The following is a 13,430-nucleotide window of genomic DNA, read 5'->3' as shown; positions in this document are numbered from 1 at the left end:
GGTTTAGATTATGTTGTCCTGGTGAATATTGTGGCATAATATAGGGAGGATGAACCAGAAGATTTCTGAAATTTTGTATTTTTGTGGCTGGAAACTGTTGAAAGGTACATCATTGTTATTAATGAAAAAGACTGACTAAAAACAGCAATGTTTTTTAAGCATACATATGTAAACAAATTCTTTGTTAAGCAAAAATGCCCTGTGCAGCCATGGCTGCAATACATGATACTTAGACTCTGGTAATCTCGGTTCTTTTTTTTTTTTTTTTTAACTGTAACTAGTAAAATTTTCTACCTCAATAAATCTCACTCTATTCCTTTTCTTGCTTTTAAAACCAGAAGAGCAATACTTGTATTTTTTAACTTTCTGGATTGTTTCCCAATTTGACTGTAATAAAATAAGCAGAATACTTTTGGAAAATATTACAAAGCATACAAATGGAAGTGAATAATCTTTGCTTACTTTGTGACACTTTTTCTTTCAAATGATGTTTTAGCTCCAAGTGGATAACTTATCTTCCTTAAATTACCTTTAACTCATTATATGTCCATTTTTCCCTAGCATTGGAAAACACACTTCATCCACTATTGGTCTCTTCCTTAAGTATTTACAAGTTTTTATTTCTATATCATTGTGTGTTGATCTAATTAATTTTCTCATTTAGTGTAGTTTCATGTATAATTAAATTGTTATAAGTATGTCTATATTGGAGAGTGTACAATTTCTTCAGATGTTGTTCTTTTTTGTTAAAGAATTTTTTAATATTTATTTTTTAGTTTTCAGCAGAAACATCTTTGCTTTGTATGTGGTGCTGAGGATGGAACCCGGGCCGCACACATGCCAGGGGAGCGTGTTACCGCTTGAGCCACATCCCCAGCCCTCAGACCTTGTTCTAAAGCATATGTTGCTGTAAACTCTGTTCTTCATGAATTATATGTAATGTTTTTAAAATTGTGAATGATATTCAATATGATTTTTGTATGGATTCTGAGTATAAGAAGCTTTTACCCTATTGTAGCTGAAAAGTCAACATTTTATGATAATAAACGTAATCTTTACATAAAACCTTCTCAGTTTACCTCTTACTACTTGGTCCTCAGAAAATGAAACTATAAAACATAGCTCATTGATCATTTTGTCATAAGTATAAGGACTCACTCAACCTTGACTCCACATCCATTTCTCTAATTCCTGCCCTGAAATAACACTACCTATAGAATAACAAGAATGTAAGAATTTGCTAATGTACATGAAAACACTGATCATTGACCTCATTCATAGAAAAATGAAAAGTCTCCAATGAGGATGAAGTCTGGAAGGCCATTATGCACACAGAAAGATAAAACTCTTCTCTCCTGTAAGAGCTACCTTTAAGTTTGTGGAAATTCAGTCTATTAAAATCACTAGGAAATGTTAAAATGTTAAAAAGTTAAAATATTAAAATTTATAATTCAAGATATGAAAATCTGGCGCTAATTTTCCTATATCTATATCCTTCTTATAACTCTTAATTTCACCATAAATACAAACAGAAAAAAATAATGATCAAACTTAAGCAAATTGTATTCCACATTAAGTTTATTTAAAATGTGTAGAAGTATTAACAGATGCTAGAGTATTATTTACTCAACAGTATGTTTTACTGTAACATAGAACATTTAGTCAAGTGGGACACTATTATATCTGTCATTAAAAAACAGGATGCAATACATGAGTGTTAACATATAAACAAATATTCAGTTATAAAGACATATTGCAAACATAAGGTAAATATAGGTAAAAAAAAAAAAAAAAGCACTGTAAACCTGGCATGATGGTCCATGCTTGTAATCCAAGCAAATTTGGAAGCTGAGTAGTTTCATAGTATAAATTCAGCCTCAGCAACCTAGTGTGGTTTCAAGCAACTTAGCAATACAGTCTCAACATTTGAAAAAGTGGAGAGAGGGCTTACGAATGTGCCTCAGTGTATAAAAATACCTAAACTTAAACTGAAATACAACAAAAAATTAAAGTTTAAAATATTACACTTCAGTGTTAAACATCAAAAATAGATTTCATATAATTCTTTTCTCAGTATTCAAAAGTGAAAATAGTAATTTTTGATTTAGAAAACACAATTATATTCTTTCAAAGATGATGTTTCTTCACTATGTATGATATTTATGACTGATATTTCTAAAAAAATAACTTGATAATGCTTAATAAATTTAAGCAAAAGCTAAAGACAACTACTTGTTTTCTAAACTTAAATGAGTTTTGTATTTTACTGATCCTCATATACATCAATGTGTAGTATATAGATAATAACTTTACTATACTCTCACATTTATTATAAATGTTACACTGTTATATAAGACATATATTTTGGACAAAATCTGTTAAATTTTTACTACTAGTATGAGTTTTCAGATGTTTAATGAATTTAAAATTGAAATACATTTTGACTATATTATTTAACTTTTTAGGGTTTCTGGGCACAATGAATTTTCCAAAATAAGCAGTGTTTAAGAAACATGTAGCTACATTTTTTTTCCATTTGTATTTTCTCTAACCAGTATGTATCCACAGGTTCTGAGTATTGGTGAATAAATATTGGAGGCATTGACACATTGTCAAATTTCACATTTCAAAACATTCTCTAAGCTATAGTTATTGTGGTGAGGATTAAATGTTGTCCCTTTCTTAGAGTAATGGGCTCATTTGTATAGCTTCTCTCCAATGTGTTCTCTCTGATGTCTAGTAATATATGATATTTAATTCAAAATTTTTCTACATTCTCTACATTTATGTCTTTCCAAAATAAGTAGCCTAGTAGTGAAAATAATTGATTTCTTATTAAAATTTTGCTGCATTTTTTTCAATTTGTAAAGGTTCTTTTCTGTATAAATTTTGTTGTTAGCCCCACATTCTTTACATTTGTAGGACTTCTCTCTAGTGAGTTCTGCTGTGGCAAATAAGATGTGATTTGTGACCAAAAGCTTTGCCACATTCTGCACATTTGTAGGGCTTCTCTCCAGTGTGAGTTCTCCTGTGGTGAATAAGGGTTGATTTTTGACAAAAAGCTTTGCCACATTCTGTACATTTGTAGGTCTTCTCTCCAGTGTGAGTTCTTCTGTGGAAAATAAGGCTTGATTTTTGACCAAAAGCTTTGCCACATTCTGTACATTTGTGGGGCTTCTCTCCAGTGTGAGTTCTCCTGTGGCAAATGAGGTATGATTTTTGACTAAACGCTTTGCCACAATCTGTACATTTGTAGGGCTTCTCTCCAGTGTGAGATCTTCTGTGGTAAATTAGGTGTGATTTTCGACTAAAAGCTTTGCCACAGTCTTTACATTTGTAGGGCTTCTCTCCAGTGTGAGTTCTCCTGTGGTGAATAAGGGTTGATTTTTGACAAAAAGCTTTGCCACATTCTGTACATTTGTAGGGCTTCTCTCCAGTGTGAGTTCTTCTGTGGCAAATAAGGTATGATATTTGACCAAAAGCTTTGCCACAATCTTTACATTTGTATGGCTTCTCTCCAGTGTGAGTTCTCCTGTGGCAAATAAGGCCTGAATTTTGACCAAAAGCTTTGCCACAGTCTTTACATTTGTAGGGCTTCTCTCCAGTGTGAGATCTGCTGTGGTAAATTAGGTGTGATTTTCGACTAAAAGCTTTGCCACAATCTTTACATTTGTAGGGATTCTCTCCAGTGTGAGTTCTGCTATGGCAAATAAGGCTTGATTTTTGACCAAAAGCTTTGCCACAGTCTTTACATTTGTAGGGCTTCTCTCCAGTGTGAGTTCTCCTGTGGCAAATAAGGCTTGATGTTTGACCAAAAGCTTTGCCACAATCTGTACATTTGTAGGGCTTCTCTCCAGTGTGAGTTCTCCTGTGGCAAATAAGGCCTGAATTTTGACCAAAAGCTTTGCCACAGTCTTTACATTTGTAGGGCTTCTCTCCAGTGTGAGATCTGCTGTGGTAAATTAGGTGTGATTTTTGACTAAAAGCTTTGCCACAATCTTTACATTTGTAGGGATTCTCTCCAGTGTGATTTCTCCTGTGGCAAATAAGGCGTGATTTTTTACCAAAAGCTTTGCCACATTCTGCACATTTGTGGGGCTTCTCTTCAGTGTGAGTTCTCCTGTGGCGAATGAGGTCTGATTTTTGACGAAAAGCTTTGCCACAATCTGTACATTTGTAGGGCTTCTCTCCAGTGTGAGATCTGCTGTGGTAAATTAGGTGTGATTTTCGACCAAAAGCTTTGCCACAGTCTTTACATTTGTAGGGCTTCTCTCCAGTGTGAGTTTTTCTGTGGCGAATAAGGCTTGATTTTTGACCAAAAGCTTTGCCACATTCTGTACATTTGTGGGGCTTCTCTCCAGTGTGAGTTCTCCTGTGGCAAATAAGGTGTGATTTTTGATGAAAAGCTTTGCCACAATCTTTACATTTGTAGGGCTTCTCTCCAGTGTGAGTTTTTCTGTGGCAAATAAGGTTTGATTTCTGACGGAAAGCTTTGCCACATTCTTTACATTTGTGGGTCTTCTCTCCAGTGTGAGTTCTCCTGTAGCTAATAAGGTGTGATTTTTGACCAAAAGCTTTGGCACATACTTTACATTTGTAGGGCTTTTCTTCATTGTGGTTTCCTCTGTGGTAAATAAGACTTTTTTTTCTACTAAAAGCTTTGCCACATTCTCTATATTTGTAGGGCCTCTCTCCAGTATAAATTCTCTGGTGGAGAACAAAACCTGATTTTTTATATGATTTCTGGTGTTCCCTCTCACTTGGAGTTTTCCCAATTTTCTTTTGTGGTAAATATTCAAGATTACAACTTATACATTTTGCACTTATTACTTCATGAAATATATGTTTTAGGCCCTTTTCTGGTAAATATACTTGGGTATGATTAGGAGTCATGGCTGAAATAGACAAAAATAAAAACAATACCTGTTAGACTGGGATAAATATATTTTGCATATGTAACATGAAATTAAGGTAAAGTAATTACATCAGGAGTGTAGCATATTAGTAATTCCAAAGTCACCATAAATCCAAATTATATATTAGTTAAATAAAAAATGTACAGACAAAATTATATTGAGAATATTACCAAAATTATTGTAGAGACCACAGTATCTAAGAGGAGTACATCATTAAGAAGAGTAATATAATAAAGTGTAGAAAAGTATTATTAACAGCCTTTTTTTCCTTCATAAGATAGTATTGTGTATTTAGGAAATATTTACCAGCTACCTGCACTGTCAGTAGAACAAGAGAAATGTAAAACATATACAAACATTTCTATCTTTTTAAAAGAATGTCCAAAAAATGTTTGTTGTCTACCACGACATAGACATGAAAATAACTAGTAGATTTTGAGTGATAATACCATAAATACTCAACAAGGTTAAAGAGGCAATGGACTCTTAAAAAGAAATATGAACAAAAAATTTACTAAGAAATATACACATATATGTCTATAAAATTTATCATAAAAACATTTTTTAAAGGACTATAAAAACCTTGCATAGCCTATGGCCATAATATTTGGATTAATTCAGCACATGACAGTAAAGTATATTAAATTAATTTTTATAATTTTACATTCATGTGATATGAGAATTTCCTTTATTGACAAATACATCTTTGTTCATCTATAAATATATCATGGTATTTTATACTATATACAAGTTAAAATGAATAAATAGAATGAATTAACACAAGAATTATTTCATATAATTATCAATTTTGTTCCTACGGGTATTATATTCCTTCTACTAGTATTTATGAAGAACATAATACACTCACTATGTGGTAAAATAAAACTCTTGACCCTATTATGCTCAATAAATAAAAATATGGAGATTTTCACTATAATATCAACCCTACACAAAACACAGTACCTGGTGAGCAAAATTTTTCTCACTAAATTTCTGAGTTCCACATGTGAATAAAATACTCGTTCAACTTAATATCTGCCTGCCACCTTTCACTTAATTCAAAGTCCTGCATATATTTCTTATAACACTTTAAGAGACAAAATATTTTATAACTAAATAATAATAGTATATATGTACATATTTTTACACATTTGACATTGATGGGTACACACATTTAGACCCTAGCTTTAATATTGAGAAAAATATTTGCACTAAACACAAAAGCAGAGGTATCTCTTCAATTTTCTGATTTAATTGTTCATGGATACATATTTAGTACTGGCAATTCTGGATCTTTAGGTCATCCAAATTTCAATGTTTCATGTGTAATGCTTGAGATTACCCCAAAAATTCTATATCACAATCTACAACACAAGTCTTTTTAAAAATTGTTTGAGCCATGTCGTTTCGAAATTTTTGTGACTTCTCTCAAATGAAGTACTTTTTCACAGCCACCCAATTAGCAAATATTACAAGGATGACGTTTTTATGCTTTTTTCCCCAAAAATGGACTATATAATCTACTGATGGCTCCTTTAATGAACAAATAAAAAACAGTACAGCAAATATAAACAAAGAGAAGCATGGCTAAATCCAAGTGACAAAAAAGAAAAAAAAAATTAAGAATTTAACATAAGGAGATTGACAGTTATGAATTACTCAAAGAACACTAAATAACTATTTAAAAAAGTTTAGGGAGTGAAATTGAAAAATATTAACATCAATGAGCACAATGTTTATGTAAAAAATTCTTTAAGAAAAAATTAGAGGGGCATTACTAGTGTGCAAATTTGAAATTCTACCAATATGGGAGAGGCTTATCAAGCAGTACCAAGTTTAAGAAAAGTCTAAGCAACTTGTACAATACTGTAAAAATTAAAAATCTATAGGATATATAAAGAGAAGTGTTATATATGTATATATACTGTGTTTTGTGTAGGGTTAATATTATAGTCAAAGACTCCATATATTTTTTCACATTTCCTATATATATAGGAAGTGTGAAAAGAATCCAAGCATACCACAATAAAAAAAATGATCCAGAAATTAAATCACTAATCAAAACAAATATATATATATATATATATATATATATATATATATATCACAAAATAAAATTATAATGATTCATTCACTTCAAAATATTTATGATTACTAATGCATTATTTTAAAACACAAAACAAAAGAAAAAATTGCTAACAGAATCGAATCTAAAAAATGAAAATTTCAAGTCAGTTCCAGCAGAGAGCATGGAAAGAAACCAAGCATGATCTGCTTCTAGAGGCCCTATTTGTTTAGAGATGGATAATGCTCCTGCCTTTTCATCTTATCCTTTTGCACAATTTATAATCAATGAGATATAGTTTTAAATCATGAAATTTCTCATAATTCTTTTGGACAAGCTTTTGTTGAGTGAGCAAATTGTATCCTAATATGTTCCTTTTAAAACATAAACAAACAAAGATCTAGCCTCTCTTATATTTATATACTTTAAATATTTTTTTCTTTACAGGCAATGTGTTCAATATACAACATAAAGTTAATACACAAAATTGGTCATCTGCATTGAATAGACATTTTATTCTCAAACAGCCATTATTAAAAAAAATTATGTAATATATGAGGTTCCATCTGACCAGCATGACAAGATCCTATGCCTTTGATCATGTGGAAAAAAGCATAGACTGCTACTCTTATGCCAACATGTCCTGTTTGGACTCTACCTTCATGCATGAAAAATAGCAACTATAAATGTACATCAGGGACTTCACAAGCTTATTTCTAAGTTTTATTTAACCCTGGAAGATAAGAGTTCATCCAAACAAGAGAATAATCAGTCTTCTTAAAAGAGGAGGATCATTAAATTAGGAACCAAAGATACATGAATTCTAGTTAATTCTAGTTACTGGGAGGGGGAATATAAAACCATTAACAGCCTCAGCTCAACAGGTGTTGACTAAAATGGGGTTATAATGTACTCTAGATAACTTTGTTACTGCTTTTATTGATAAACTCACACAAAACTCTGTAAATGCTTTGGTCTTAATAACAATTTTGGTCTGTTTCTGTACACCATCTCTGGGAAAATCAGTACTGTCAGATCCTGGACTTCTAGAACCCATTATAATATCTTGACTCACTTGCATAATATTGTTATATACCTGCAAAAATGTCTCATTATTTTCTTAGCAGAATAATGTGTCCTTACCATCCACATAGTATTTAATAGGTCACCATCCTGTGCAATTTATACATATAAGATCTATTCCTTTTGATAAAAAAAGTGATGAGTCAGTGAAGCTTCTCTCTAAGGCAGAATGTAATAGGTCGATATTCTCTTTAGTGGGTTTACCTGGACTAGCTCTACAAAATTATAAAACTTCTATGAAACTCACCTATGCTATCATGAACAGTATTATTCATGCCTCCATGGATGTAAATATGCTTAATGAAGAACAAAAACAACATTGTCAACCCATACTTGACAATCATGCTAAAATTGATTGTCTGTTATTGTTACATCATAAAGGATATCAGAAGTTTAATAAAATGTGTTCCTTCAATTTAAGTTATAATAGTAATTTTATTTCAAAAGACTTAGATTACTTTAAACATATCATTCATAAGGTTGAACAAGATGATGGATTTTGGACTTGTTGGATTGGTTAACTTCATGTTTACTCAATTTCATGTGGGTCAAAAATATTCATAGGTGCATGTTTACTGATGTTGGAACTTCCTGTTGTCTATGTCTGCCCTATTTTTTGCCCCCACCAGCATTACGGAGATAAGTAATATTATTTATTTAAAAGGCCTTTAAAAAGAGGGGAGGTATTAGGTATTCTGACTTTGGAATAGACAGGAAAGTGTTGGAGTGATTGTAACTGGCACCCTGAGTCCCAAAATTGTAATGCCCAATAGTTTCTCCCTGAAGCTATTAAGACAACTCTACAGGTGCACTATCTAGTCTCTGTGGTAATTTCCTTAGGGAGAAGGGGCTCTATATTTGTATTAACTGTTCCTAATCTTGGATAGCTAGCACTTGGGCTTAAAGAAAAACTGGGTTAGAATGTATTAATGGTATTATAAGGTATGTAATTTTGGATTATTATATGTGCAGCTGTTAAGAGAGGTGGCCAGTAATTTTTTTCTTTTTTCCTTTTCACTGTGTGTGTCTCTCTCTCTTCTCTTTGCTTCTTTAAAAGTTTCTTTACAAGAAGATTTGAAACAGATCATGCTGGCCCTCAAAACAAAAGGTAAGTTTTGATGGCTAATTTGAATAAACTGGGTCATTACTAAAGAAGAAAACAGAGAACAACAAGGAATTCGAAAATGTGATAAATGTAGGGCAGTATGTGTTCAATGATTACAATCAAAATAAATAAATCTAAGCTTCTGAAAATTTCTTCTTCTGGATTTTTTCAACATTTTTTAGTTTGGTTTTCTCCTTGACATTTGAATGACTCAATTGTGTCCCCTGCTATGTGTAGTCTACAATAGTTTACATCACTAAATTATACTAGGTAATATCTAAAGTGAAGAATATCTGTACTAAAAATGCCCTTATGCCCTTTTTCATTGAAACACAAATCTGAAACTCATTCTTATAGAGAAGTTCACAGAAGATACTCTGCAACAGAAGTAAATTAAATAATAATTAGTAGTTAATAATTTTAAAGGGAAATTATACTTACCCAGGAAGGCAAAGTTTCTATAATTCTCTAGCATCACATCTCTATATAAATTTTTCTGAGCAGGCTGAAGGCATTCCCACTCCTCTTCAGTAAAATCAATGGCTATATCCATAAATGTTAACAGTTCCTAAAATAAGAGTAGGTAAATAAATAACACATTGACCACATGAACATTTGCACAGTCTGTAATGTAATTAAAGTTGAAATAAGAGTTAGTAGACTATCATATAGTTAGTGTACTTCTGCAGAAAAAGTGATTGAAGTTCAAAAAAGTATACATACACCACATTTATGAAACACAATATAAAACTCAGGCATTATCCCCAAAATATTTTTTTTTCATTTTTTATGTCTTGATCTAAATTATACATATTTTCAGATGAGAAAATCATGGTAATTAAGAATGGGAACCCTCAAATTTTAATTGTACAACCACTAATCAGAGATTTACTAATGTGTAGAATTTTATTTGTTATTTCTCTAATAGATCTAGCTATTCTGAATGTGTAGTGAGATCTCTAGTAATTCCAACATCAATGGTATAAGAGAAATTTTGAAATGCAACAAGGTAGACAAACCACTTAATGAAAATATTTAACAGTTTATTTAAGTTCAAACATTTTATGTTTTTTTATGTGTGTTATTAATATAAAAAATAGCAACAACAATCCTGTTTGAATTATCCTTTCTACATTTTGTATTAACATACAAAATTATATATATATATATATATATATACAAAATTTGATCGATGTTTATATTGTATGATATTTATAATAGAATATACGTATAGCTCTTAAAAAATACAATTTGTTTTTTTTTTAATTTGTTCTTTCTAGTTCTACCTGACAGTAAAATCGATTTTTATGATATTATGAAAGCATGGGATATATCTTATCCTAATTAAAATTCTGTTCTTGTTGGTGGTTACAATGGTAGGATTTACTTACAGATATATATATTTTATATTTTTATCCTTTTCCCTTTTATTTATTTATTTATTCATTTATTTATTTTGTTTACAATTGTGCAATCTACTGATCTTCTTTTCTTACCCTTCCCCACTTTATGAGCTTCAGATTTCACATCTCAGCAATAACTTTCAACTTTTGGTCTTAAAGAAATGGTTTGTTTTACTTAACATAAAATCTCCAGATTCATCCATTTCCTAGCAAATGTCATAAAGTCATTCTTACTTATGGCCAATTCATAGTTTATTGTGTACATAAGCAATGGTTTTTTGTCCTGTCATCATTGAATGGACCCATTTCATCATTGAATGGTTGGTTTTATAGCTTAGCTATTGTGAATTGTGCTGCTATAAACATAAATGTGGCTATGTCAATGTAGTATGCTGATTTTATGTCCTTTGTGCATATACCATGCAGTCAAAAAACTGGGTAAAATTGAGGTTCCATTTCTTTAACAATATTCATACAAGTTATTATGTTTCACTTAGACCTCTATACAGCTGGAAAAAGTGGAATTAATCTATACCTGAGGTAAAAATAAAACATACACAAAAAAATTATAAGCCATAAAATGACTAGAATTTATTATCAAATCATTCATCCCAATAAAAAGCTAATTTTTTTAATATTTATTTTTTAGTTATCGGCGGACACAACATCTTTGTTTGTATGTGGTGCTAAGGATTGAACCTGGGCCACACACATGCCAGGCAAGTGAGCTACCGCTTGAGCCACATGCCCAGTCCCTAAAAAGTAAGATTTAAAAACTAAAAATAAAGAAAGTCTAAGCAAAAGAAAAAAAATTAGAAGCTATTAAAGATAAACATAACACAGAGTTACCAGTATCAATGTTGGTGCTTTTAGAAAGCAAATGAGCCCAGTCTAGTAATGGACAACTGTAGTTCCAGTGACTAAGGAGGATAAGAAAAATGGATCATGAATTCTAAGACAATATTATATAAAATATTGTCTTATATATGTTGTATTGAGCAACTTAGTGAAGCACTTAGCAACTCAGAAATACTGTCTCTAAATAAAATATAAAAAAAGGACTGAGGATGTTGCCTTATTGTTAAGCACCCCTAGGTTCAATCTTCAATACAATTTTTTTAAAAAGCAGATACAATTACAAAAGCACTAGCAAATTTGAAAATTTAAAAAATAAAAAATATATCAATTATACAGTATGTAATTGCAAATATAGGCATATATAATTATTTCTCACTTTATGGAAATACACTCTGGAAAATTTATCCTAAAAATCTTCTTCAATTTTCCAATTCTCTGAGTGCAATGACAGAATCTAGATGGTATAGACTAGTACATGGCTAAGATATTTGCTAGATCCATGGTTGTACATAAAGTCAACTGCTGACCAAAATACCATGATGCCACATGATTGATGTTATGAAGTAAAATCAATCAGGGTAAACCTCATAATTATATAAATGGTGGAACTAGAGAAAACACCAACAACAAAACTCTTAAAACATGCTAGGATATTGGAAAAGGAGTGTGAATATAAAATGCTATTTTATCCCTTCACTCATAAAACATAACAACATATTTTGACACATTAAATGCAGAATATAAGTTATTAATAAATAATACTGAAATATATATGAAAGTACAAAGCTCAAAAGTTTATATAAAAAAGATAGTGTTCGTATGGTGGTGCACACATGAAATATCTACTATTCTGGAGTCTAAGGCATGAAGTTCAAAATTTAAGGCCAACTGAAGTAATTGAGAAAACCCCATCTGGAAATAAAATTTAAAACAGAGCTGAGAATATGCTCAGCATTAAGACAAAACTTCTGAAATGGAAATGAGGAAAAACACTCCATTCACAATATCCTCCAAAAAAATAAAATACTTGGGAATCAACCTAACAAAAGAGGTGAAAGATTTATACAATAAAAACTACAGAACCCTAAAAAGAGAAGTAGAAGAAGATCTTAGAAGATGGAAAAATATACCCTGTTCATGGATAGGCAGAACTAACATTATCAAAATGGCGATATTACCAAAAGTTCTCTATAGTTTTAATGCAATGTCAATTAAAATCCCAATGGCATTTTTTGAAGAAATAGATAAAGCAATCATGAAATTCATATGGAAAAATAAAAAACCCAGAATAGCAAAAGCAATTTTAAGCAGGAAGTGTGAATCAGGCGGTATAGCGATACCAGATTTAAACTATATTACAGAGCAATAGTGACAAAAACAGCATGGTACTGGTACCAAAACAGGCGAGTGGACCAATGGTATAGAATAGAGGACACAGAGACTAATCCACAAAGTTACAACTATCTTATATTTGATAAAGGGGCTAAAAGCATGCAATGGAGGAAGGATAGCATCTTCAACAAATGGTGTTGGGAAAACTGGAAATCCATATGCAAAAAAATAAAACTGAATCCCTTCCTCTCGCCATGCACAAAAGTTAAATCTAAATGGATCAAGGAGCTTGATATCAAATCAGAGACTCTGCGTCTGATAGAAGAAAAAGTTGGCTCCGATATACATATTGTGGGGTCGGGCTCCAAATTCCTTAATAGGGCACCCATAGCACAAGAGTTAATAACAAGAATCAACAAATGGGACTTACTTAAACTAAAAAGTTTTTTTCTCAGCAAGAGAAACAATAAGAGAGGTAAATAGGGAGCCTACATCCTGGGAACAAATTTTTACTCCTCACACTTCAGATAGAGCCCTAATATCCAGAGTATACAAAGAACTCAAAAAATTAGACAATAAGATAACAAATAACCCAATCAACAAATGGGCCAAGGATCTGAACAGACACTTCTCAGAGGAGGACATACAATCAATCAACAAGTACATGA

General features: G+C 31.4%; 1 protein-coding gene across 1 annotated transcript in view; it reads right to left on the bottom strand.

The window, feature by feature from the left end:
- Positions 1–2,479: 2,479 nt before the first annotated feature.
- Positions 2,480–13,430, bottom strand: part of LOC144371430 (uncharacterized) — a 306,284-nt gene continuing 295,333 nt past the window's right edge. The window contains 1 exon segment of the mRNA XM_078033750.1: positions 2,480–4,479. Within this exon segment, the coding sequence (XP_077889876.1) occupies positions 2,911–4,479 (1,569 nt within the window). The 3' untranslated portion in view covers positions 2,480–2,910.

The sequence above is a fragment of the Ictidomys tridecemlineatus genome, chromosome 16 (genome assembly GCF_052094955.1).
Source record: "Ictidomys tridecemlineatus isolate mIctTri1 chromosome 16, mIctTri1.hap1, whole genome shotgun sequence".
Taxonomy (NCBI): Eukaryota; Metazoa; Chordata; class Mammalia; order Rodentia; family Sciuridae; genus Ictidomys; species Ictidomys tridecemlineatus.
This window is presented reverse-complemented; position numbering and strand designations above follow the sequence as displayed.